This window comes from Protomyctophum parallelum (genome assembly GCF_964188405.1).
Source record: "Protomyctophum parallelum genome assembly, chromosome: 13".
NCBI classification, from domain to species: Eukaryota; Metazoa; Chordata; class Actinopteri; order Myctophiformes; family Myctophidae; genus Protomyctophum; species Protomyctophum parallelum.
In genome coordinates this window covers 13,065,305-13,092,968 of record NC_139708.1, presented here as the reverse complement: position 1 = coordinate 13,092,968, position 27,664 = coordinate 13,065,305, and the positions used below count along the sequence as shown (strand labels likewise).

Sequence of the window (27,664 nt, the reverse complement as noted above, 5' to 3'; positions counted from 1 at the left end):
AACCTGAAGACTGACGGTGAGTAGTACATTTTTCAGGGACAAGACAAAGTCTTTGCCATGCCCATGGACACATTTGTCCGTGTATGGATTGATTGATTAAAATATTTATTAACAGTTTGCAGAATTACAGTACATTTCAAGCACAACTCAATACAAAGACTGTTAACTGAGTGGATGACCCAATGAAGCATTACACATTGAATATGTTCCTTAACTATATTATCATGTTTAGTTCTTCATTGAAACCTGAATGCATGAGTGTGAACAAGGTTTTGAACATTCTGCAGCTCATTCCAGTGGGTAGTAGTAGGTACTGGTAGTAGTGTGTACTCAAAATTATGTACGAGGTTGATATGGAAATGTATATATTGACTTGTATGCTCCATGAATTCAATACCCAGATGATCAGAGATCCATCTACTCAAACGCCTGGTGTCATCTACATGAAATGGGTTCAAACTGGGAGATGTAAAAGCCTCTTTGAATAAGGGCATAATGCACTGCCAATGCATTAGGGCAGTGATTCGCAAAATAGATTAGACGTTTGCCCGGGACCCAAACTAGCAAAAATAGCAGATCTACACACACAACCCACAAATGGGTGACGAGTGACGACCCACTGTTTTGGAAACGCATAAGGGCAGCCCTTCATTGTTAATTTTGACAGCAGTCTTGCGACATTCCATGACAGAACTGTACTGCAAAAAACAGCTAATCTGTAAGAACGTCAACCATTTTGTCAAAGATCTGATGGATATAAATGTTGTCTATCAAAGTACAGTGATCGAAACATCACAACCACATGAACCCCAGCATTCAGTGAAAATAGTGTACAAGGCAAGCTCACAACGCAGAACCTCACAACGCTTTGTGAGCTTGTAGCAACGGAAATTTAAGGGGATCAGTGATCAGTTTATTTTTATATGATCCATGTATAGGGCTGATTTAGTCAAACCGTAAACCATGTGAAATCTTGATACCTTCTCAAAACTAAAATGGGTAATTGAAGAGGGCTGGGGTTAAATAAAAAAGCACACAGGAGGCCACAGTGTTTCACTATATTTATATTATATCATTATCATTAAATTCAATGTAGTACCTGAAACTAACCACACAGGGTGGGGCACAACATGGCCCACCCTCAACACACGGTCCCAGCAAAGAGAAAAGAGAGAGAGAAAGGCACAAAGTTTTAAAACTGAGAGGACACAGATCATGATTAGGGATGATGTTGATGATGATGATGGGAAAGGTGCATATACAGGCAAATACATGACACATGATGGCACAAAGAGAACACAAAAAAAGCGAAAGACGTAAAAATAATTAAAATGGAAGAGAAGGGTGCGGGTGACAGAATGTGAAGTCGAGTGGCTTGCGTCAGCCGATGGGGAAAAATAATTCAGTCGTTTTTGGTGGCAGACGCGGTCGTTCGACAAAGCTAAAGAAATTATACACCATCGTATGCCAATCATCTACAAGCCCCAGACGTGTTGTGAGCTTGTGGATCAGCTATTTTCAGCAATGAGATTTGGCGTGGTGGGGAGAGAAAAGAAAAGGAGGGGGGCCAAGTACAGACCCCTGGGGGTCTAACCCCTGTTAGGAGGGTACACCTCAATACCCATTTTGACATGTTTGGAGCTTGTAGATCAGCAATTTTCACCGTACAACTCAGCCTTAAATGAACAGGAAAGCACTGAACTGAATGGCAAAAAAGACAAGAGTGACATGAAGACCAATGAGCAGAGTAGACAACACACAGAAAGGCACAAGTAGAAAAAAGTAGGGATTTCTTTTCTTTTTTTCGTTGCAGTTTTTTTTTCAGACTATTTGTGTTTTTCATCTTTTTTTTTTAAATGAATGGGGGAAGAGGTTTATGAGAGGACTGCGAGAGAGACACAGAGGGAGAGAGAGAAGGTGGGAATAGACTAGAGAATGAGGCATAGTAGCGATTTTCATTTTCTTTCCTTTTGTTGTATTCTTTAAAATAACAAAACAAAAATGAAAAGGCACAAAGAAATGTCAACTGAAACAGGATGGATGGATGGGCACGGTGTTTACACATTATCGGAGTACAAGCATAAAAATAAAATGGATCTTTAAAAACAAAAATAAAATTAATACTATTATTCCGACCAGCATCATTATACTTATAGTTATTATTATTATTTCCATCGTCATTACTGTTATTGGTACCATCATCAATAATAATTTCTTTTTCAAAGAGAATTTGTAAAACTAAATCTCTCCCAGTTCGACGTTTGCTTAGTTTTTTCTTCTTCCTCTTTTCCCACCCGTCAAAGTATAGCAAGAAATGAGCGGAGACAGAGAGAAAGATTGGGAGGAAAGAGTGATGCTGTTGACAGTGACTGAGGTAAAAATGTTCTCCTGCCTGCTTCTAGTCTATTTTGCCACTGCTATGGTCAGCTTTCTAGCTAGCTCGTGTGTTGTGTGTGTGTGTGTGTGGACCACTGTGAGGTACTGGAACTGCTGCTGGCTTGTCAGAGTTTTCTTTTGTAAGCTCGCAACAGAGGCCTGATTCGTACCTAGCTGCGTGTCCAAACATCCGCTCTCCAAGCTGACGACGTGTCTCTTGTGCGGCACGTTGTGAGTTTGCAGATCGGCAGGTGGGGGGGCTACACGACGCCGGCACGCAACCGAGTATATATTAAGCGTCTGTCATCTGTCAACTATCATCTGTGCACACCATGGCGTACCGGTAAAACCAAAAGCGCTCATCATACAAAGAAATAAAACAATAAAATTAGTGTACCGTTATTTTAGTGTTCTAAAGTTGTCTTCACCGTTCTGTCCGCTAGCTTTTAGTACCGTCCCCTTCTGTCCCTCTGTCTGTCAGTCTCTGTCTATCTTTCTAGCTCGCTCGCCGGAAATTCTCACGTGACACTTTGTGTGTTTTTCTTTAAGTTTAATAGTGTTAGTACTTCCAGTCTCCTCCGCTTCCTATGCCCCACCACTTGTATCCCGCCACTGTAGCTCAACCTCCCGTCCTGCTAACAACATAAAATACTGGTTATGAATGGCTATGATATACGACGCCTCCAACCGATCTCCCTTTTGCGCGCACATACTGTACATAGGTACGTTAGCGCACGCAACACAAGCTCTTCTTGTCCCCCCTCCTCTTGGCTCAAAACTAAAAGAAGGAGTACTGGTTATCGATGGCGCGCGCCCGGCCGCCTTCCCTGTCCTCGCCGTCCGTGGCCACCACTGCCTCTAGCTGGCGGAGCGGCGTGTCCCTCTCCCGCTGCTCCTCCCAGTCCTCTGCCCCCGCTGCTCCGCCACCTCCTCCTCCTGTTGCTCCACCACCTCCCCCTGCACCTCCGACGACACTGCCGCTGCCTCCCACTCCTCCCACTCCTGCGGTGGCGGCAGTCGTTCCTCCTCCTCCTCCTCCGGCCGGCTCCGTGTCGTTGGCGGGCCGCTCCTGCGGCGGGGTTGGGGGCGGCGGCCGGCCGGGGGGCAAGGGCGGAGGAGGCGGCTGGGGGGGGCTACGGGGTCTGCTGGTCAAGTCTGCGACGGGGGGCGGGGAGAGAGAGAGAGTGAAAGAGAATGCGAGAAAGAGATAAGATTGAGAGAATAAGAAAGAAAGAGTGAAAGAATCAAGACAAAGAGAATGAGACAGAGAACGTGTAAAAGAGAGGAGAAAGAAAATGAGGAGAGAGAGAGATGGAGTATTAGCAAAACAAAGTGTAAATAAAGGAGAGGTATGGGGGAGGGAGGGGTTGGGAGGTGAAGGGATTGGAGGAGAGAGAGAACATGAGAGTGAGTGCATGTCGGTCGTCATGGGTCCATATGACAGTCATGGAGAACAGTCCCACACACGTGCACACGCACACCCACAATCAAACAAACAAGTCACACTGCCAAAGGACTCTGATCTGGTAGCTGCTGTGTGGTGCGGAGTCTGCGCATACACTTTCCCATTCTGAGGCCGTTTCTCCGCCAGACACTTCGAGTTCGGAGACTCGGCCCGGCGCCGGCCGCTACGGGTGGTGTTGATGTGAAAGAGCCGTCAGCCGTTACGTTCGTTTTTTTTGGGAGCCTTGCGCGGGTTCTCTTTTCCCATTTGTCACAAATGTCAGAGTTGCTTGGAAGTGTGCCGAGAAGCATAGCTTTCGCTATTCTTCTGGCATCATAAACAAATTAGATTTAATGTGACTGGAGCCTAGCATAATCGCACATCTGAAGAATGTTTCTTCTGCTACAGACAATGCTCGTCTTACACATGCAAGTTGTTGGGCCGGGTGGTTACGTGAATTTGTTTACACCACCGTTAATGAATGATTACAGTAATTGTGTGTCTGTTTGTGTGTTGAGTATCTGTGTGATTTACTTCTAATTATTAAGTGGAGGTGCATGTCTTAAAGCACTAGGTGCTGGACAGAAGAAATTAACAACACAATGAAAAGAAATATGTTACTTCCTTCCCTATGTTACTTAAGATCAGGTGGTGGAAGCTTCACGTGGTGGTAATAGATCGAGCACTAGGGGAGCATTTCCCAGTGTGTGGACTTTAGAAGTAAACCAAAGGAGTGAGACATATTATATTCATACAAGAAAAATTGACCATGTGTGGATGACACAAAACGACAGTTTTGTCATATTTTCGGGTGAATTTACTTATCCCTATTACGCCGGCTGGCGCATAAGGCAGCAACAAAGTTTCTCCACTTGCATCCGTCTTTGGAAATTGTTTAAGGACTGTTTTTACTGTATTGGATTACCTACGTTGTATGATTTGTTACCCTACTTTTCCTTTGCTGAACTACCATGATTTCGATTGTTTTTTTCTTTTTTACCGATACGTGACAATAAAAAAAACTATTCGGATTCTGAAGGATCTTAAAATCCTTGACATCATAGTTGTCATCATCTACTTGTCGTTTGGTTTTCACACACACTGCACCCCCAACGAACCTGGTTATTTCACTTGCAGTCAATTCATCAATCTTGCAAATACTTCAAAGCCAATATCCATTATAGTATGTGCTCTATGCCAATTCAGGCATAGCGATTGTTTTTGACCAAGGAATCCTTCACAACGTAATAATGCTTAATGTATGCTCTGTTGTCAAATGTTGACGCACGCCAATATAGCCGTTCTGCAACTTCACAAATGTGGTGGGTTGTGAGGTTGCAGACTGGCTATATTCAGAGTAAAGGTCCTTTCGAGATGGGCAGCGATTAACGTGCCTAGTAATTAATTGGCAATGAGAGGCCTGCGTTTTCTTTTGTATGCGCAGAGAAGTTGAGGGGCAAGCGTATTTATGTGGGTGCAGTCCCGTGAAATTGTCGCGCGGGTGCTTGTTTAGTGCACAAGCCCGCGACTGACTAGACCTGGATTTTGTTGAGCTCTCTTTTTTTTTTTACGCTTGAGCTCTTCATGAGCAGACCTGGAGCAGACCCGTCGTTGATCCAGGCAACAACGTCTGCGTCACGTGCTGATCATCTGAAGAAAAACACACACACACACACACACACACACACACACACACACACACACACACACACACACACACACAGCTGGGTCAGGTCTCACTTACACACAGTCAGAGATGGGGGTTGATGGGGAGTCGGGATGGCGCGTGGTGATGACATCACAGACTGTGGGCCTGCTGCCTGCCCTGTCGCGGCCTGCAAAAAGGGATGATCCCGAGGGATGTGACAAGACGACAACAACATATAACAACAACAGAGACAAGCTGCTCAGAGCATGGGTGCAGTGATGATGGGTGGCCAGCAGTGGGGGAGAACGGTGGGTCCAGTAGAAGCTTTTATGTTGATCGATTGACATGTAAGAAATACAAAATACATGGATCACTCCATTAACGTTCTTGAGGCCAATTAATGCCCTACCCCGTCATACAACGGGCTATATCAGGTGGCAATCAATCAATGCTGATTTCTCACATTCTTCTTGTTATATTATTTTCAGCAATTTTGAATTTCAACCTCAAGCTACTTTTGCAGCAGTGTAATAAGTTGTAAATCACCCCACCACAGGACAGGACCAACAAGTATAAAAACGGAGGAGAAAGGTTCCACAAGGGTCCGTTTTACACTCTTTGTTAGTTGATAAGGCTATGCTGTTAAGCGGTTTCCATGTTGAATGAAAGATTTCTTGAAAACTCACATAGTAAGTACCGTAATTTCCGGACTATAAGCCGCGGCTTTTTACCCATGATTTGAACCCTGCGGCTTATACAACGGTGCGGCTAATCTATGGATTTTTACAGCTAACGCAGAGCCATCTCAGGCTCTGAGCTAACGTAGCTGCGGCTTATAGTCCGGTGCGGTTTATAGTCCGGTGCGGCTTGTATAATGGATTTTCCCTAAATTTGGCTGGTGCGGCTTATATTCAGGTGCGGCTTATAGTCCGGAAATTACGGTATATAAGTTTCAACGACCAGTAGCCGTTGTTAAATTGTTAGAATGCTCAGTTCTCAACATGTACCGGTACATTGATAAAAATGACCTATGTATTAGTCTGGGATTCCAGAAGGCGACATACCGTTTCCTGTTCCGGTTCATGTTCCTAATTGCATCATTGAATTGGCTTAAGGTACAGGGCGGGCAGACACACGCTTCAAGTGGCGCCAAGTTCCATTCACTCCAATTATAAGGGGAAAAACCAGAAAGAAGGTCCCCACGCGACAACTTTACAAATCTGATGCACTAGTGTGAAGAATGTGTCGGGTTCAGCATTGGTGAACTATCACCCGGCAGTGATAGGCACTTAGCCAATGGGAGAGATGCATCCTGTGTTCACTCCACTGGGCAGGGTTTTCACTTGAACTTTTATTCAGTGCACTCCAAATGCAAGGCAGACCATCCAGAACAAACGCATCACACATGCCTCCTTATTTGTGGTGAATGGCCTGAATACTTTGCACTGTTTCCCTCCATCTGAAAAGCTTACGTGTGCATAATAAAGAATAGCATTATAATAAATTACCATTACTAAAATAAATTATATTATATTAACACAGTTTCACATAATCACATGGGCTAAAATAATTTAAAAAATAAAAGATAAACACCTCTGTGCTTTCTCATAAATTGCACCCTCCTATGAATCGGTCATTCATACTATTGAAGTAAGCGTCAACTGTCAAGACCAGTGGTTTTCAACTTTTTTTCATATCAAGGTCGATTATGTATTTGCCATTTGAACCACGGACCACTGTTTAAATGAGATTTAGCCTCTCAAAACGTAGAATATTTTGTTATCTTTGCATAAGATTTTGTCCACAGTTCCATGCTGTATTGATGTGGTAGGAGAGGTAACATGAAAACGTTGATCAAAATAATGTAATTCTTCTACATTCTCCAATTGTGTAGACATGTAAATTAAGTAATGCAGATGTTTAACAATAATTTAGCTCTAGAGAGCATACAATGTTGGTTTCATTTCACACTCTCAAGATATATAATATAAGGACTATGAACTATAAGGGTCCATCACTGAGGATACGTCACAGGTGCATCCATGCAATGTATTTTTGTTTTAACCCAGCACCTCTACCAAGTGATGTGCGTATTCTATTCGTTTTTGTTAATGTGTTACTCAAATTAATTCATGTTTGTATGCAAAGGTGGGTGGGAAGTGTGCCATGCATGTGGATTAACTTTGTGGAAAAATGCACAATTATATACACAAATTCTGGATGAGGGCCTAAGACACATGAATGATTACAGCTAAACAGCAGAGTTTAAAACTTGATTTATAATTCCATCTCCACTCCACGGTGCTTTGCCAATGGGAGGGGGTTTACCTGGCTGCCGGATGGCGGTGGCGCCCACAAAGCTGATGAGCGTGACGTCCGAGGCTCCGCCAGACTCCAGGGGAATGGGGTGCACGCGGAAGTGCTCTAGCATGTCGAAGATGGACTGGAACCAGAGGTGCTGCACGCGACACTGGCCGTCCTCGTTCAGGGACAGACGCAAGTGCTGGCGGCCGGGAGGGAGTGAGGGAGGAGGGTTTAATGACATAGCTATAGAATAGAATATATAAAATGAAATCTCACAGCTCACTTTGTCCCACTCTGTGATTTGTTGACAACTTGCTCAGTTTCTCTAACAAAGAGTAACACAGTACAGTATGTACGATGATGATGTTTCGGTATTTTCATTCTAAACTAAAATGTGGCTGCATTAAAAATGTTTTTTAGGAAAGTGACAAAAATCATTTAAGTACTTTTTTCATGAATTAAAGTTTTTTTTTAAGGGGTTAGAGGTTGGGACAGCCACCTTTCAATAGGAAGTGACATATAAAGGATGTTTTTTTACATATTTAATTTGATATTATCTCAATTAATGTATTGTGATTAATTAGACCATACTACAATACTACTACAATACTACAATACATTACTACAGTGAAAAGTCTGAATATTAAATTGTTTTTTAATATGTGTTTTTCATTGTGGGACTGCAATTTGAACCAATTCGGTAGAATGGCCCATATACAGTTAATATGTGTGTGTGTGTGTGTGTGTGTGTGTGTGTGTGTGTGTTAGGCTGCACACTTGGTGATGAAAACCAAACAAACGCTATTTTCGTAATCGGACACAGCCAGCCAGGGACCCAGAGACGGACCCAGAGACACAGCCAGCCAGGGACCCAGGGACGGACCCAGAGACACAGCCAGCCAGGGACAGTCCCAGAGACACAGCCAGCCAGGGACCCAGGGACAGACCCAGAGACACAGCCAGCCAGGGACGGACCCAGAGACACAGCCAGCCAGGGACCCAGAGACGGACCCAGAGACACAGCCAGCCAGGGACGGACCCAGAGACACAACCAGCCAGGGACCCAGAGACAGACCCAGAGACACAGCCAGCCAGGGACCCAGGGACAGACCCAGAGACACAGCCAGCCAGGGACGGACCCAGAGACACAGCCAGCCAGGGACCCAGGGACGGACCCAGAGACACAGCCAGCCAGGGACCCAGAGACAGTCCCAGAGACACAGCCAGCCAGGGACCCAGAGACGGACCCAGAGACACAGCCAGCCAGGGACCCAGAGACGGACCCAGAGACACAGCCAGCCAGGGACCCAGAGACGGACCCAGAGACACAGCCAGCCAGGGACCCAGGGACAGTCCCAGAGACACAGCCAGCCAGGGACCCAGAGACGGACCCAGAGACACAGCCAGCCAGGGACCCAGGGACAGACCCAGAGACACAGCCAGCCAGGGACGGACCCAGAGACACAGCCAGCCAGGGACCCAGGGACAGACACAGAGACACAGCCAGCCAGGGACCCAGGGACGGACCCAGAGACACAGCCAGAGACACAAAAGCTCCCTATATGAGTGGTTGCACGACTCAAAAATTATATAAAATAGTAGTCATTTTTGTAATAGCTTTAGGCCTTTCGGTGCATGGGCAGGGCATCAATATTATATACTGTATCCATATCATGATAATGGACTGGATATTGTCTGTGATTGTAGTACTATTGTGATATGGCATAAATGTATATAAATATTGGATCGGGATTGGCAGACACTAAAAATCAAATGATCGGAATAGGATCGGGAGCAAAAAAACATGATCGGGACAACCCTAGTACAAAGATAATATTAGTGAACCTGTATAGAAATGCATACACGCATGGATCATATTTACAAGTAGGATTCATGCACACAGCACGTTCACCCATCTCAAAGTGCGATATGACTAATGCAGAGCTGCCAACCTGCACACATTTTGTGTACCAACCACGCAATTCTAGGTGTCTATACGCCTAGAATTGCGTGATTGGTACACAAAATGTGTGCAGGTTGGCAGCTCTGCTAATGTATATCACTCATTCTTGAGATGAGGGACAAAAGTGGAAAAAACATGTCCCACACATAAGAGCCTTATTATTGTTAAAAATAAATTAATTTAATAAAAATAAAAGCACTTGCAAAGTTAAATGTAATACAGTTGTGTATTATTATGCCATTAATTTCATTATAATTGTTTTCATATGCCATCTGAATTAGTTAAAAGCAGGCACTGTACCCCAAAACGCCTGTATTTAGCCTGTCCCCAGCAAGTGGTCATAATTTCAAACTGCTAAAAAAGTGTCTAATACTGTCACAATCACATAAATATACATACTAAATTAAAGTAGATTGTCAACAACATAGCAAACAATATACACAATAATTTTAATTTATATTTTCCATTAGATATCTCATATCAAATGTGTGTCCCACGTCTCCCGTCAACTCCGTCAGGTTTTTTAAAAGTCTTAAATTAATCAGAAAATATTGTCGACAGATTTAGCCTGAAGACTCCTTTTCCAAGTCCTGTTTGTATTTGTTGCAACTGTGGAGCACCTGGTCTGAAAAGCATTCAATTGTTTGATATTTTAAACAAACAATGTTGATATCAGGGTGGTCACAGCTTTTACATGTCAACTCCGTCAGGACATTATTATGATCTTTGTTAAGAATTCCAAAATAATGTTTATTATAAAAGTTTAGGGTTAGGTTTAGCTAACAAATGAAGCAAAAACAAAATGGCTACATTGTACTACAGAGGGTTAAGATGAAAACAAATGACATTTTGTCAACTCCGTCAGACGTCAACTCCGTCAGGTTTTGTGTCTGACGGAGTTGACATGTATCTGACGGAGTTGACAAAAGTGTTCCTAAAACAATAAAATTATAGTTTTTGAATAATGGGACGTATTCTAATTTGGCACACAGTTAGAGCATGCCTTAAGGAACATTTTTGGCTATAGGGCCATCACAGATTTGTCTCGTGGTGACCATGGCAGCCATTTTCCAAAATTGCCGCCACCTGATGTTATTTTACAATAACTCAAGTTCTACACCACCTAGGATCTTGATTCTGGTGACTAAGACTACATTTTCAAGGATGAGGGATACATTGGTACTATTTAGATTTGTCCTGTGACCATGGCAGCCATTGTTTTTCAAAATGGCCGCCACCTGCTGTTATTTTACAATAACTCAAGTTTTAGACCACATAGGATCTTGATTCTGCCGACTACTAATACATTTTAAAAGATGAGGAATACAGTGGTACTATTTAGATTTGTCCTGTGACCATGGCAGCCATTGTTTTTCAAAGTGACCACCAACCTGCTGTTATTTTACCAATAACTCAAGTTTTAGACCACCAAGGATCTTGATTCTGGCGACTAATCATTACATTTTCAAGGATGAACTTTCTCTGGGAGGGGTCAGGGCTTATTTCAGGTGCAGGTTGAGTTGCTACTGACAGGACATTAAAAGGAGGTGGGCTTTCTGGCCTTTGACTTGTCTCTTTCAGGTACACAGTTTGACTTCACTGGCCACTGCAGTGTGGCGTTGTATCTTGGTGGCCTCCTGCCAGTGTTTCTCCATCCTTCTCATGAGCTCTGTGTTCTGGGGCTCTGTTATAGTCAACTTACATTGTCTTGGCTGGAGATTGCTTTCCTGCAGGGTCCAGCCCAGTCTTGTGCAGATGGCTACTGGCCCACCTGGAGGCCCCAACCTCACTTGTTTGGTTGGTGTGATTAGGTGGGGTGGTCTTCCCCAATCAGGATGAAGGGTTTGACCCTTTCAAACGGCAGTCTGGCCAAGTGTCTGTATTTAGTTGTGAGGCTAGATACAGGATACGATTGCTCACCCAGCCCCAGGTGACTTGAGGTGAAGGCTCCTTTGATTTGGTAACATTGCTTTGGTTGACATGCTGGGGACACAGAACGACACTGATGCCTTCAGTGTCTGCACATCCTGCCTGATAGTCCTGAAGGCAGATCTTCTGTCTTCAGTCTTTCGCTCACTGTTCACTGCTCACTGTTCACCTCAAGCAGGTCTTCAAGGTGTTTGCCTTTGCACAGGCTATATGGCTAGGACTCATGCTTCAACCACTCAGAGAACTCCAACAGGGTGTTGGTTGCTCCTGGGCCGCAGAGCATTGTGCGGCAGAATTCAGCTCTCATCCCTGGTGGCAGCTTGTTGAGGAGTCGTGCAACATGTGAGCCGCATCTAAGTTCTGTGTCTCCCTCTGGGCCTAGGGTAGACACTTGCTATTTTCCGTAACACTAATTGGTGGGGCTGTCCAAACTTGTTGTTTAGGTGTCAATCGGGTCTCTGTTTGTGAAGTCGGGTCTAGGTGGTCTAGAAGATGAGTTATTTAGTCAGGGGATATTAATACAATCTGGTAATAAATTCCTTATCAAGAATTTTCTTCACCAATGTGTTTGGAAGGGTGTCTACTAACATATCCCACATTGCTTTATATTCAACCACCCTAGGGGACCTTTTGACAGCTGCTGAAAGTTGGGGTACCATCAACAACCTATATAAGGCAAAATGTTCATTATGCTTTAAGTAGCATGTGACATGTCAAACTAGGGAGTTTTCATGATTCTGAATGCATTCCAAGCATTAGCTATGCACGAAGAACACTCCTTGGGCTGAAAACGGCCATAGCCATCATCACAAAATGAGGTCAGCACATTTGGGCAAGTGGATATATGGCCGAATTTAGCCCAAGGGGTTTGACCCCTAGTTTGGCCATAGACTCCCTAGTTTTGCCATAGCCACTTGGTATGGTACCCAACTTTCAGCAGCTGTCAAAAATGCCTCTAGGGTGGTTCAATAGAAACCAATGTGGGATATGTTAGTAGACACCTTTACAAACACATTGGTGAAAAAATTCTTGGTAAGAAATGTATTCACAGATTTGACATTATTCTGATAATAGGCCTGTTCCCTGACTAAATTGGTAAAATAATAGCAGGTCCACCATTTATTTAAATGGCTGCCATTGTCACGGGATAAATCTAAATAGATAAAACTGTATTCCTCCTCATTGAAAATGTAGGATTAGTCATCAGAATCAAGATCCTAGGTGGTGTAGAACTTGAGTTATTGTAAGATAACAGCAGGTGGCTGCCATTTTGAAAATGGCTGCCATGGTCACAGGGCCAATATAAATAGTACCACTGTATTCCTCATCCTTGAAAATGTGGGATTAGTCACCAGAATCAAGATCCTAGGTGATCTAGAACCTAAATCAGTTAAACTTGTCAACTCCGTCAGATGTTCGTCAACTCCGTCAGATGTTCGTCCCGTGATGTTTTTGTTAATTTCCAAAGAAATAGAAAATGTGATGTTAAATATTTTGTGCATATGTATTGAAACACCAACTGAAATGATACGTAATGATGATTTCTTTTTTTTTTTTACATGGTTTTCATGTTATAATATTGAAAATAGAGGTTGAAATGACGGATTTGAGAAATTGGATATTTCATAATAGTGTGATATTGGAAAAAAACAATATTAAAATAATTGTATTACTTAACTTGATTACTGAAAGCCATTATAAGAGAACTGAGGACTTTATATTATTGTTGAAATTATCAAATTCAATTAAAAGGTATTTTAGTGTGTCTGACGGAGTTGACATGAATCGGGTATTAAGTGCATAAATGTCCCATTTTAGAAAGAAATGTTATGCGAAAAACCTGTTCCTTCTCAATATTGGTAGTTGAGACCTGTGTCTACAAATACATCCATTTGATTTGAATGTATCTTAAAAAAAAAAAAAATCCAGTTTGAAAAAAGTTTTGTCCCTTATCTCAAGAATGGGTGACATACACACACTACCTGGCTATTTTTATTATACTTTTTTGATTTTGAGCTTTGTTCTTGCTGCTACAATGTCCCATTTGTCAAGTCCTGCCTGTGGTTGTGCCCCTCTTCGCACCCATTGGTTGCCGGTCGTGGTTGGACAAAGATCACCTCTCTCCATCCACTACCGTTGAAATAACAGGTTTTTCAGTTGCTTCGTATTTATAATCTGTGCATTCAATTCTTATTTTAAGCTTGTGTCAGTAAAAAGGAACATCACAGGTGCAGCATGGTGACTGGGCATATCATGTTTGTTTTTAGTTTTTTCCAAAAAGGATGTTTTAGCAAATTCAACATAAACTAGGCGGAACCAGGGCGGAACAAGGCATTAGAGCCTGCTGGTTAGTCAGTCAGGGACCAATCAGAAGGCTGACAAAGGGTGAATTGTGGAGTTTAACCACATCAAACCTATTCTGGGCATGTAATTTTAGTCTGAGATTCTTCAAAACTTTAAATATCTGATCTTCAAGTTCACATGTGTCATATGCACGCATGCAGGCTCACAAAGGACAAACGAAGGGTCACGTCCTTGCAGTTCATGCAACAGTCTCACCTTGGCTTTGCCCTGGAAGTTGAAAGTGAGGACGTACTCTCCACGCCTCGTCTCGCTCTGGCGAACCAGGAAGACGCCGTGGCTGGCCGTGCCGCCCGCCAGCACCAGCTGGGCAGCCTTGAGTCGCGACAGCGTGCCATGGAACCATTGGCACTCACTGAGCGGGTGCTCCACTGCCTCCCCTGTGCTCACCTCCGAGAACAAGAAGGAACCTGGGGAGGAAGCAACATGACGGGCAGTTAAACCAGAGTGTAATTTTAGTGCTGAGAGCTAAAGATGATATCCAAGTCCAACTGTACTCTACTGTATGTTAGAGGCCTCTGGTTGTAATTTATTGTATTTATGTATTTAAATGAAGCTTTTGCAATACGAGATGTCCTTTGATAAGCCCACTTATTATACATACATTAATACCTTATTAAAGCAACAAGCCACAAGGTCTACGGTTACCTTTATCTTATAATGGTTGAGAGGCGTAGTGAGGCACGATGCGAAGCAGAGTACCTCCGACCCTCTCAGCCATTATAAAATAGATGCACACAACCTCGATGTCTTCCTGTTCACAGTGGCAGAGCATGACATAATTTTATTTATTTATTCCAATGTAGTCTTTATTATTAATCCTTATTATTAATCCTCCCCACATGTCTGTGTTGCCACTGCTGTTGTATCCAACTGGCTTACTCGCCAGTGAGTACCCCCCTCCGTCCTACTCCTCCCGTTCAACACTCCCTGCTGGCAGTCTCCATCCGGCCCATACGATTCACTACTAGCTCATTGACAAAGAATGTCCACCCCAAACACAGCCAATGTGTTATAATCTCCTATTCAGAGATTAATGGTACAGAATACAGACATATCCCCAATTCTTCCACATAATGTGAGCCTTCCAAAGCCTCCGTTTTCCATGGATGTCAATTCACAAGCATGACTCAAATGGGTAATGACGACAACGTTTTGAAGTAGACTACAGCGGTCAGAAAAAGAGCAGTTTTACAAATATAAATGGCCAATTGTGTGTAAGATATAATTAGTACAGTGTTCTACCTGTGGCATCTGGTGTCTCAGCAAAAGGTGTACCCAGACTAGCCCCACCTCCTCCAAGAACTCTCCCATCCGGTTCGTCAAGAGGGGCTCGAGGTGGCAACTCTGGCGGGAGGGGCTCCATTAGAGGGGAGGAGCCTCCAATTCCTCCATAACACACTGGAACACAAGGCAATACATAATATACTGTATACTGGTGAAGAGGAGGGCCATCAGTAGCTTCTACACACATCTAATGAGGATTGGATGGATATCATTGGAGAAGTTGGAGTAGTCAAGGATTATTAATAATTCATGTGGCCAGCCATCTATGATGGCCGTTTTATCAAAACCATGGAGATCGCCGTAGATTTAGTTCAGTCAGGCCGAGTTCAGTCAGGCCGTAAACAAGGAAGTGAACGGCAGTGTGCATGCCCGAAAACATGTCTAGGAGCACTGAAGAAGAAATGGCCAAGCAAAAAAATTAAAAGATTTTAGCGATATCATTAAAAAATACCCTAAGACGTCCTGGGCTCCCTATGGGGAGTCTTCTAAAGACGTCTGGAGACGTGTTGATGTGCTGATCAGTCATGTAGTTTTGTGAGATCACAATTAATCATGTCAGTCATGTAGTTTTGCGAGATCAATATTATAACAGTGTCTCCCGGTTCAACGATGAGATGCTGTTCTGTCGATTGACATCACTGACCAACCACCCAGCGTCCATCTGAGAGTCTATGGCTAAGGCCTCAGTCAGCACAGTAGGGTACATTGTCCATTCATGTACCTTTGGTGACGTTGGCCGAGTTTGTGTCACCGGGAATAATAAAAGGTGTGAAATGGTTATAGCTGCAAAACTTAGGACACACACACACACACACCTTGTGAAAGACGGTCAACAAACTCCGGTGTCCCACTAATATCCAACGGCCCACCGCACACACCCTCGATGTCCTCCTGTTCACTGTGGGAGAACATAGAGGAGATGATGAAACATCAAATATGAATGATGCAGATCTGTCCTGGTACTACACTCTACATCTGTTGCTTAATATCCAAACCCTGAAGGAGACTTTGTCGAAACGTTGGTTTCTTTCAAAATAGTCTTGCATCGGGGCTTTGAGCTATATGCTCACTCAGTTATTGACAAGTGTTTTATTTCCCTTTATTGTGCGAATACAAACATTGACACAGTTGTCTTCGCATGTGGAAAGCATGACGTGTGAACTGAGATGATAATAAAGCAATGAAACACTGTGCAGAATCAGTTGTCAACAACAATCAGTTGTCTGGTGTCTCTATAAAACGTACTGTTAATACGTCAGTACTCCAGATATAAAGTGGTGTAATACCTCAGGCAGATTCCGTTGCGGATGTCGCTCAGCCAGGCTCTCATTTGAACAGCATCCCGTGTCTCAATCACATACTGCACCGAACCCTCCAACTGAGACAAATACAGAAAGGTAATAGAACGTTTTACAGTGTTTCATTATTATAACATTTGTTATTTAATCAAAACACATGTATCATGTTACAAAGTTAGTTCGACTTATACTGAAGTCCAGCAACTGGAAGCCTTGAACCTAATATATGCAATTTGCACCGAAAATCACCTTTTTCGATGCCAAACAAACTTCATTAGAGCTGAAAACGGTAAAGCTTTTCATTCAAGCTTTGGTAAGGCTGCTTGCTACCTTGATCTTAGTTTTCAGACAGGGAGCGTTTGACACTTCTGTAGCAATAGGCTCTACGCAAAGCAGACATATTGGAAAGAAAATGGGTCTCTTCCTTACTTCCTCCACAGGTGTTACCAATAATGCAAATGAAGACTGTTCCGTTTAGTGTAGCACAACGGTTCTCAAACTTTAATTTCAAGGACTCTCATAACCATGAGTGTACAAATGGAACCAAATGGACCATTACATTTGGTTCAATTCCACTCTCAGAGTTACACACCGGTAAGGGGCCATTTGGAACCCCCTCAAAGAGCCATGAGGGTCCCTCGACCCACTGGTTCATTCATTAATTTATTCTCGAAAGACATTGAGGTTACCCTCCTTTGCAGTGTTGTGGAGATACAACATAATAGACATTTTCAAAGCAATAACCAAAAACAAAACTGATTAACAGAATACAGAAATGTAATGTCCTCATTGTGTGATGTAATAAATCTTTAAAAACAGTTGCAGACACACATCTTTAATTTAAGCTGTACGTCATTCCATGTGGTTGGGGCTCTAAAACTAAAGGATGTTTTCCCCAACTCTGTGTTAAAGGGATAGTACAGAATTGTGAATTATCCCTTTAACATTTGGAACCTTTAGTGTGAGCCAGTGACTGGAATGTGTCCTATATGTTACAGGATCACAATCCAGCAGAGCTTTAATATACAAAGTCGATGGGACTTTAGAATTGCTTTAAAAAAAAACATATACCAGTGTTTATTTCGCCTATCGGCGAAGGAAGGCCAGCCCACTCTGTCATATAGAAAGCAGTGATGAGTCCTATAAGGTTCACCAGATATAAATCGCAAAGCAGAATGATAGTCCAACACAGAAAGAAAGACTGCTTCAATAACCCTTTTTATACATGGAGTTGGTGGAGCAGTGTTTTCAGTGCATGCACAAAATCTGCACACTGACTCCGTTTGGCCAGAGCCTTGATTATCTTCATGGCAATTTATTTCCAATATGGCTATTAATTGTCACTGAGAGTGAGTGGGCAGGTAAGGAGGCATTGGCAACCTTACAGGCATGCAGGTGCAAACCTGTGGAACTGTCGTGGTAGAGTTAAATTGTCTGAAACTCTTAATTTTCTCCTACGCAAATGTGCAGGGAAAGATGGGATGAATGGGCTGAACTTGAAACAAAGTAGCAGTATCGGGGTACAAATACTGTAGGATGCACTCGCCTCGTTGACCACCATCTGTGTATCTGCAAGTAAAATGACATTCACAGATGCCAGTGGCCGATATCCATTTCATAAATATATACACTGAATATATAACTGAATATGTGCTCATTAAATTAGAGTGATGAGGGGCTCAGTGACTTTAAAACTGTTATTTTATTATGAAGATTTTGAAAGAATCAATTATCACCGACTGTGGATTTACAGTCAGTGAGCCATCTGGCTATTGACTCGTGCGACAAACTGTCATGATATTTTTACACTGAAGCTGTTGGACAAAACAAATTTCCTTCTGGATCAATAAAGTATCTATCTATCTATCTATCTATCTATGTAGTGTTGTGATATAGCCTGAATCACTCAAATTACCACTCAAAAGTCAAAACTAATTAGAGGAAAGGAAATTTCTCCCCTTCATGAAGCTACAATGAGGCGCGCACGCACGCGCTACATGAGGGTCTCACTCTCAATATACTGTTTGTTTCAACCAGCCTGAAATAGAGATGTACCGATACTGGTATCGTACTTGGGCCCGGGCCCGATACCACCGGACCCTCAAGTACTCATAATCGGAACCGAGAGTATCAAAACATTCGGTTGACACTAGGCTGAACAAATGCAAAGAGAGCCAATGTTTACAACACTGCAGCAAATCTAAATCTTTATATTTGGTGGGCAACACCATCAGATTATTATTTTTGCCTCAAGCATAATGAAAGAAAGTCAGCTATAAAAGGTTCAAAACTAATCTTGAAATTGATGAAAGGTAGACAATACTAGAATGTGTCTCAATAGAAGAAAACGTTGAATTGCTAATAAGCAAAATAAAGAGAACATTTTGGAATTAGATATTTTCTCAAAACCGTTTCAGGCTATTATTATTGTGGACCGGTAACAGTATCATTACAATTACAAGGCATGACAATTAAATACATTTGAAGGTAAAATGAGTAAAATAAGTAGTTACTAGTTACAAAAAGTACTAAAGTCTGAAAAAAAAGAAAGGGTATCTATCGGGACATCTCTAGCCTGAGATAAATATTAAGTAACGAGGGTCTAGACGCTATATAATTTGATGATGGTTTGAAATGTAACTAAATAGGCTATAAATATGAAATAATGAGGTACTCACTATGATTACCGATGACTATACTGAAGTAGGCTATAAATAATATGCAGTAAGGGTTTTGCCATACCGTGAACAATCCTCAAATATAAATAATTATGAATTGTGTCAGGAGCAATGTGAGCTAAGGAAGCTGTTGCTGTGAACTTACTATGCCATTTGAACATCTAATTTCCTCCTCTCCGCTTAATAAAACTTCTGACAAGCTGTATTCCAGGAACAGGTGCATGACATGCAGCATGCACATTTCGACCAATACAAATTGTGTGGTGTGGGCCTGGGGACACGGCCGCGAAACCTCACTATAACAGAGACGCATGATAGAGACGGTCTGGCTGAAACACATCTTTGAATTGTTATTTTAAACATCATCCCCTACTGTACGTGTAATATTGATGCATCCTCCGGCCCTACGGCCAACCCAACCTCCATATGCCATTTCTGCTTTTTAACCCATTTTGACCTGAGATCAGATTAAAAAAATGTCTTCTACATCCTGACAGTTTTCTGAAAAAGCTATGTTTCCACGTTCTTCGATTTTTCAAAAATAGCAGACCTACAAGCTCGTGATCTTGACACCAAAAGGGGTTCCCACCCAAAATGGGTTAATGCATGAACATCTTTCTTACATGGAAACGATTATGACAACATAACTGCGATTATCTCAAATAATTGATTAGACTAGACTACTACGTAATACTACTGTGATGTGTTGAGCATGGAGTAGTGGACTGGATATAGCAGATGTCCAGGTATTTCACACAGACAAAGATAATGTCAATAAGCTGGTTCATTTACCAGCCAACTAATGAGCATTGACCATATCAAGCCAGGTCTCACGGCAGACAGTACTGACATAATAAAACAAAAAGTGAACGGAGCATACAGTCACTCTGCGGGCCAACATTACAGTATAAATATAATAGAGACGTCACCGAGAGGAAACCCTGAGGCGAAATGGACATAGTGGCCGAAAGTGGTATTGCAGCTCGAGCCAGCACTATGCATTGCGCATGTTCACATTATGGGCCGATGACACGTTAACGCTATGTTTCATACGTGAACGTGCGCAATGATAGTCAACGGCCAGCGCGTTCACGATTTGGCCCAATCCATCCCAGAATGCACTCTGTTCATACCCGGAAGGAGGAGTGAAATCGCCTCATGCGCTTTTGAGCAACTTAATGCAAGTGGATTGTAGGAGAAATCCGGTGATATCTCTATTAATATATACTCTAAGGGGCCAACACAATACGGACATATAGTGGAAGTGAAGTCAGATCTTGTACAAACAGCAAAACAAAAAGGAGCAGTGCGCCACCTTGTGGCATCAACTGACACTGCATACTGACTGGTACACTACCTGTAAGAGGAAGGTGTTCTCCTTGTCGGGTACCTCCAGCGCTGTGGTGCTCCGCACATCTACGATAGAGCAGCACGGGACTGTCAGCCTGGGCTTGGACGACTGAAAGAAAACACAAAGTCATCAATCCACTGTCCACTCACGTTAAATCATTTAGAAACGAATAACTATGCATGTTGTTGACCAGGTTGAACAGTTATGAGGTCAGAAATATAGGAGGGGGCAAGACCATTTAGGGCTTTGAACACAAAGAGCAGGGTTTAAATATGATACGATATTTAACAGGTAACCAGTGCAGTTGTGCCAGTGCAGGGGTGATGTGTTCTCCTTTTTTAGTTCCAGTAATAAGTCTAGCGGCGGCATTTTGAACCTTCTGTAGGCGTGAGATGGTGTGGACTGAGGCAGCCCCAAATATAAAGAATTGCAATAGTCTAATCGGGACATGATGAATGCATGGGTTACTGTGACTAGGTCTGTGTGAGTTAAAATAAAGTTAAATTTGGCTATGGTTCTGAGCGGGTAGAAACTGCCTTTTACGATGACATTTTGTGCTGTGTCAAAGAAGACTCCCAGGTTCTTTACTGAGGTGTTGAAATGTGACTGCAGGGGGCCAAGTGAGTGGGATACACGGGTGGTAAAGGTTGTGGGGCCAAAGATGATTACTTCACTTTTATTTTGGTTTAGTTGAAGGAAGTTGGTTGCCATCCAGCTTTTGTGATGACATGCCCAGAATAGGGACACTAGGGTCCATGTGGTACATTTTACTATAGTTTGATTGGAATTTGTAACTCCATCCGGCCTCTATGTGCGCACGCACGCACGCACACGCACACGCACACGCACACGCACACGCACACGCACACACACACACACACACACACACACACACACACACACACCCGGCCGGCTGTGTGTCTTTGTATAGCTCCCTCTTACTACACTGTCTCTCTCTCTAAAAAAGAAAAAAAAGACTGCCAATGCTTCTAATGTGCATGTCTAGGGTTTATTATGTGGTTGCTAAGGTCTTCTTCATAGGTTCGGGGGTGAGCATTTAGGACATTTTCTGGAAATGTGTGCACCACAAAGTGCACACATTTGCAAGTGGACGCATTTACATGTCGTTTAACTGGGGTTTCATTTACCCTGTGCCCCCTTAATGCTCTGCTTGTTTTGAAGTAAACGGCAACATTCGAATCTTCGATACATACATTTTGGAGAATGTAACAGATTAATGTTATGTAGTTAACATTAATGTGTCTCTCTGCGACTCTGGAGCAAGTAGTAGTATGGTTCAAGTTCAACATTCACTAGTGGTGCATGCATGTCAGCACTGTGCAAAAAGAAAGATAACAATTCTGTCATGATATTAAAATATCCCAAATGATATCTAGTCTCGTGTTATTAGTTTGCATTGCACAGTGTGCTCTGTGCGCTATTTCCAAACGTGCCCTATGATAGAAAGAAATATCATTGATAAATTGCCCAATCCTAATCGGAACCATGCTGGACAGAGGATGCTGATAAGGCAAATGGTTTTGAAATGCGTACCATTTTTGTATTGTGTATTTTAATGCATAGAAATCAACATTTCAAACACTATAAAATGAGTCAGTGCTTTGAGAGAGAGAGAGAGAGAGAGAGAGAGAGAGAGAGAGAGAACTGATAGAGAATTGGTTGACATCAGCCTTAATTAACCCTCTTGTTCTCCAAAATCTGAAACATAAATATAAGAGCCAGCCTCTAATACTGGACAGTATTGATGTTATTGATTGATTGCCAATACAGAAATCCACAAAGATAACAAGACAGCAACTGCCATGCAATCACACCAACGCACTAGTTCACATTATCAACTGGCCTGAAAATTAGGGCAGCATTTGAGAACTGTGATTGCCATTGTCATGCAATCACATTAAAACTGCACTTTAACTAACTTTCCTCTTCTGCCCCCAATTTGCAAACTATTATATATTTTCCGGACTATAAAGCGCACCTGAATATAAGCCGCACCAGCTAAATTTAGGGAAAACAAATGTGTACATATACAAGCCGCACTGGACTATAAGCCCCATAGAGGCCATAGCCGGCCATAAATATAGATTTAGAAGGTCCCCTAGTGGCCGTTAGCTGTACAAATCCATAGATTAGCCGCACCATTGTATAGGCCGCAGGGTTCAAAGCATGGGAGAAAAGTAGCGGCTTATAGTCCGGAAATTATGGTATACAGACAGAATAACACTAAATAAACATTATGCAAGAGCTAGTAGTTTAAAGATAATGTAAATAACAGCTAGTAATATTATTCAGATGGTATGTAGGCCTACTGTATGTGTTTTTCTTTTCTTACTGGCAGACAAATACCAAGTGTGTTATTTAGATAACATGCTTGACGTCTACTTGTTATCCTAGCTACCTACCTTGTTTTCTGAGCAAGTACTTCAAAAAAATGGTGTTATCCTGACCTTGCACTCGATAAGTCACTCTTGATGAGTTTGACTTGAAAAATGTACTTGAATTTCATTCAAAGGTCTACATGGCATACTCAAATGTAGTATTGTAACAAAGGGCTCTAAAGGTTGGATTGGTGACACATTTAGCTTAATCCAAATTGACATTTAGTTTCTATTTTGTCTGTGCCATCGTCACTGTTACTTGGATACAAATATTGACATATTGCATAGAAATGTATTAGCGGTTGACAGTCACCAGACCAGTCACAGGAATACAGCTAAAATACAAACCAGTCAGGCTGCATCAATTCACATTGAGCAGCTAGTTACCAGTCAAAACCAAACAACATATTTAATCTGGACACTAACCCTGACATTAATGTGTTCAAATATCAGATCTGCAAGCTAAGTTGCTAAGTTACACATTGTGAGCTTGCCGTTCAGTAATTTCACCAGGAGTTGTGTGGTTATTAACATTTTGTATTTGTGTACGCTTTGTTTCTTTTTGCACTGAGAGGTTGTGGATGAATGACTTTACCTTGGGCGGGATGAAGAACTCCAAGTAGTACTCCTCTCCCCGGTCACTCCCTTCCTTGTCCCTCTCCCTCAGGACCAGGCGACATTTGTGCCAGCGTCCCCCTCTCCAGGGGACGTTGCCTCCACTGGCCAGGGGCTGCACGGGTCCCGTCTGCCCCACACCGGAGGCCGTTGAAACGTTGTTGTTGTCCGTGCCGTGGTGCAGCAGACCGAAGGAGAACCCAGTGAAGCCGTGGCTCCCCGCAAACTCATCGCTGGACGAGCTGATGCTCACCCCGCCCTCCCGTACCAAGCGGCTTGGCTTCCTGGAGGGGGCCATGGCGGCGGCGGCGGCCGCGCTGCTGGGGGGCAGTGTGGAGGCGACGTGGGGACCCAATGCCGACGAGGAGGAGAGGGCAGGGGGTGGCGAGCGCGACAGCCGGAGCTTCTCCAGCCGCTGGCTCCATTTCTCCTTCTCGCCGCCCTCGCCGTTGCTCCGCCGACGGTCGCGGGCCGCCTCCGAGAGCGAGAGGGAGGTGGCGCTGCTCGACGACGAGGGGGGAAGGGAGGAAGAGGACGAGTGGGGCAGGGAGAGTGGCAGGGACAGCGAGACGGGCATGGAGGAGGCGGGCATGGCAGGCTGTGTACCAGAGTTCCTCTTGCCGGAAGCGACGTCCTGTACCCCCATGGTGTAGCTGTAGCTGGAGGGCAGCTGGCTCTGGCCCTGCGCAGAGTCGCTGGAGGAGCTCCGCCAGTGCAGGATGCCACGGACGCTGCCCCGCACGCTGCGGCCCACGTTCCTCAGAGAGAAGCGCTTCTTCAGTTTGTTTTTGGAGGAGTTGGACACGTTGTTGTTGCCTTTGGAGCCCAGGGTTGGCGGAGGAGTGACGGAGGTCGGCGGGATGTGGGGAGTGTGTGAGGGGTCTGCATTGTCCAGGCAAACCTCGGTGGGCTCTCCTTCCCTCTCCTCCACCTCAGTGTCTTCCCCCACAGGCGCCACCCCGAGCCAGCTGTCCTCCTCCTCCTCTTCCTCCACTGGCGCCTCTCCGTTCCCGGCTGCCACCAAGGCTGCTCTCTCCTCGCGCCGTCCGTTGTTGCCTCCCACCGAGGACGAGCATGAGGAGGAGGAGGAGGGCGGCAGAATTTGCGTGTGGGCATAGGAGTCCTGAAACCTCTCGCTGCTGCGGTTCTCCAACACCAGCCGGGTGGGTGTGGGTTTGCCTGTGACTCGTGTCAGGTTGGTCGGCACACACTGGGGGTCCACTCCTGTGGAGGTGGTTAAGGGAGAGACAGCCTCTTCTTCCAGGGAGGTAGCATCCGACTGGGGAGCCCAGCTCCCGGCCTCCTCCCGCCCGGTGGCACAGCTTGACGGTGGCATGCCCTCTAGCTCACTCTGGAAATGGCGAACGAAGCGGTCGGTGAAGCGGCGGCAGAAGGCGGCTGCCGAATCCGGGGAGTAGTGCGGGTTCTCCAGGAGGAATGCCCGGAAGTGCCGCGCAAAGTCACCCGCCGCCACGCGGGCATGCAGCTCACAGAACTCGGTCCAGCTCAGGCACGGAGAGGGGGAAGGCGTGGGTGTGTCGGACAGAGAGGACGGGTGAGCCTGAGGTGGGGGACTCACCAGAAGGGGCAGCGGGGGAGGCCTGGGGGACAGGGGCAGTAAGGAGGGAGAAGGGGGCGACGGGGAGGGGGATGGTGAGGGAGGCAAAGGGGAGGAGTTTGCCGCCCGGGGGCTTGGTGGGGTTAAAAGAGAGCCGTTCATTCTCCTGAGAGGCCAGGGGCCCTGACTGGCTCAAGACAAATCAAATCACTTCAAAATGACGACAGAAACCTGAAGTGATTGCACAGCTGGTCTAATTGACTTGTGGTAAACACGGCACATTGGTCTAATAATTTACAAACGGGTGTGACCTTATGCCTTGCACTCAGCTCCATCTAAAAACAATGCACCCGACCAATATGATGCTAAGCAATAACATCTAAAAGGCTGTGCACTTCACTACATACTTAAATGAAATTGGTTTGTCATTATTTATTTAAAAAATAATAATAACTGGTTTTGAGTGGAGAGTAAAGGCGTTGGGGAGGAGGGGGGTGGGGTTAGAGGGTGTAGATGAGTCAGTTTCCCAAAGTTTACCCCTTCTTCTTCTTCACTGTCTATTGTAAAGCCGAAAGGACACAACCACCACAGCCTGCGAAAGTAAACAGAGGACAAATTGTGCACATGTGCACACGTTACATCACATTTCCAGAGTACACAACAGCACTTTCACACATTAATGGGATTATTACACACACAGCCCCGTCACCTGTTCAACCAAACATAATTAATATGTGTCATACAAATAAATACAAAGCTACAAAATAATAACATAAAACAGGAACTTTGTCATGGCTGTTTCTATTCTTACAACTACTAAAAAACGGTGCTAACGTTAGTAAGTCTTGTATTAGCTATCGTTATTACACACATCAATAGAAACCAAAGCAGGGCAGCGGTGTGACATATCAGACCGTTTCATAGATGCGTTGAGCAGCCTGATGTATAATTAGCTTTCAGATCAGCGCTTGTCGGCGAGCGACACAGTCGTACGACGGAGCACATTGTATGCATTAAGCAGTGTAAATTAATCAGCTATAACTGGGCTAGCAAAGCAAGCTAGCTAGCTAGCCAGCCCAGTGAGTCCTGTTGCTCGCTGAGCTCTTAAAAAAAACGCGCAGCAGCAGCCAGGAGGCAGTGGTGGAAAAAGTACTCAAGATTGTTTTACTTAAGTATAAGTATCAATACTGCAATGTAGTACTCTGTTACAATTAAAATACCGGAGTTTACTCGAGTAAAAGTACAAAAATATTCGTATAAAAAAGTATACAAAAATCTTTTGAAAATAACATTTCTATACAGCTTGTCTGCTCCTTTCAAATGGCCGAAATGTATATAGGCTACTAGCTCTGGTCCATAGCTCTAATGCGCAGGGCAGAATCGTAGAAGCAGTAGAAGGCTATGGACCTGCAGGGCTGAAGCGGTCAATGTATGTTGTAATAATAATCAAAATCTTCAAAATAACGAGTTTTCAAATAAATGTAGTGGCAATAAAATATTTGCCTCTGAGATGTAGTGGAGTAGTAGTAAAAGGATTGAAATTTGGAAATATTCAAGTAAAAAAAAAAAAAAAAAACCCAAATTGTACTTAAGTACAGTACTTGAGTAAATCTACTTAGTTACTTTACACCACTGCTTGATAATAACGTTAGCATTAGCTTGGTTTATGTGGCAGATGGCGTGCTTCTGGTTTACGGTCTGTCTGTAACATGAAGCACATTGAATCACTGAAGGCTAGGCTAACCGTTAGTCGCAGCCAAAGCTAGCTATTAATAAACCCCAAGCTAGCCAAAAGCAAGCAAGAGCAGCAGCAGCAATGTTGCTTCAGTTGACAAACCACAATGTTTTAATGATGTTACGTGGGTTTCTGTTACCTGTGTTTTCTACGCTCCCGCGTTGTGTTGCGCTGTCTCTCCGTGTCCGTGGACCACCGCGGCTCAACATGCTCTCCGTTGTAATGTCAGTAACCTTATCATGTTGTTTTATGATGCTTCTTCTTCTTGTTGTTGTTGTTGTTGCTGCTAAATATGAATATTGCTGTGTGCCTGCCTTCTTGCCTGGACCACCACAGTCTCTTCTCGCGATGCGTGTGCGTATTTCTCTCGCGATGAATAGATGGAGCGGAGGGGACGTGCGTTTGCAACATACGTCGTCGTACGGCGGTGTCCCGTGACCCGTCCCCCCCAAATAAGAGACATAAAATGTAGTGATTTGTGAAAACATTAAGTCACACTACAAGGGTGTTCTACTTATTTGTGTGTGAGTGTGTGTGTGTGTGTGTGTGTGTGTGTGTGTGTGTGGATATATATATATATATATATATATATATATATATATATATATATATATATATATATATATAAATATATATATATATATATATATATATATATATATGCCAAAGCAAGTGTCACAAATAGGCTACAATAAAAACAGTTGAAAATGGGTTAAGT

At 43.7% G+C, this 27,664-nt stretch overlaps 1 protein-coding gene across 2 annotated transcripts; it reads right to left on the bottom strand.

Annotated features, from left to right (window-relative positions):
* Window positions 1-1,048: 1,048 nt before the first annotated feature.
* Window positions 1,049-27,266, bottom strand: sh2b1 (SH2B adaptor protein 1). 2 transcript variants are annotated; one of them, XM_083779317.1, is made up of 10 exons: window positions 27,086-27,266; window positions 23,634-25,803; window positions 20,646-20,747; window positions 16,599-16,690; window positions 16,128-16,210; window positions 15,271-15,426; window positions 14,224-14,435; window positions 7,797-7,971; window positions 5,565-5,655; window positions 3,366-3,531 (listed from the first exon to the last, which is right to left on the bottom strand). In XM_083779317.1, exons 2-10 carry the CDS (start codon window positions 25,371-25,373, stop codon window positions 3,510-3,512), a joined length of 2,673 nt encoding a protein of 890 aa, XP_083635443.1. In that variant the 5' UTR covers window positions 25,374-25,803; window positions 27,086-27,266; the 3' UTR covers window positions 3,366-3,509. The 2 variants fall into 2 exon arrangements, with proteins under 2 accessions (XP_083635444.1, XP_083635443.1); XM_083779318.1 differs by lacking the exon at window positions 5,565-5,655 and having other exon boundaries at window positions 1,049-3,531.
* Window positions 27,267-27,664: the final 398 nt, after the last annotated feature.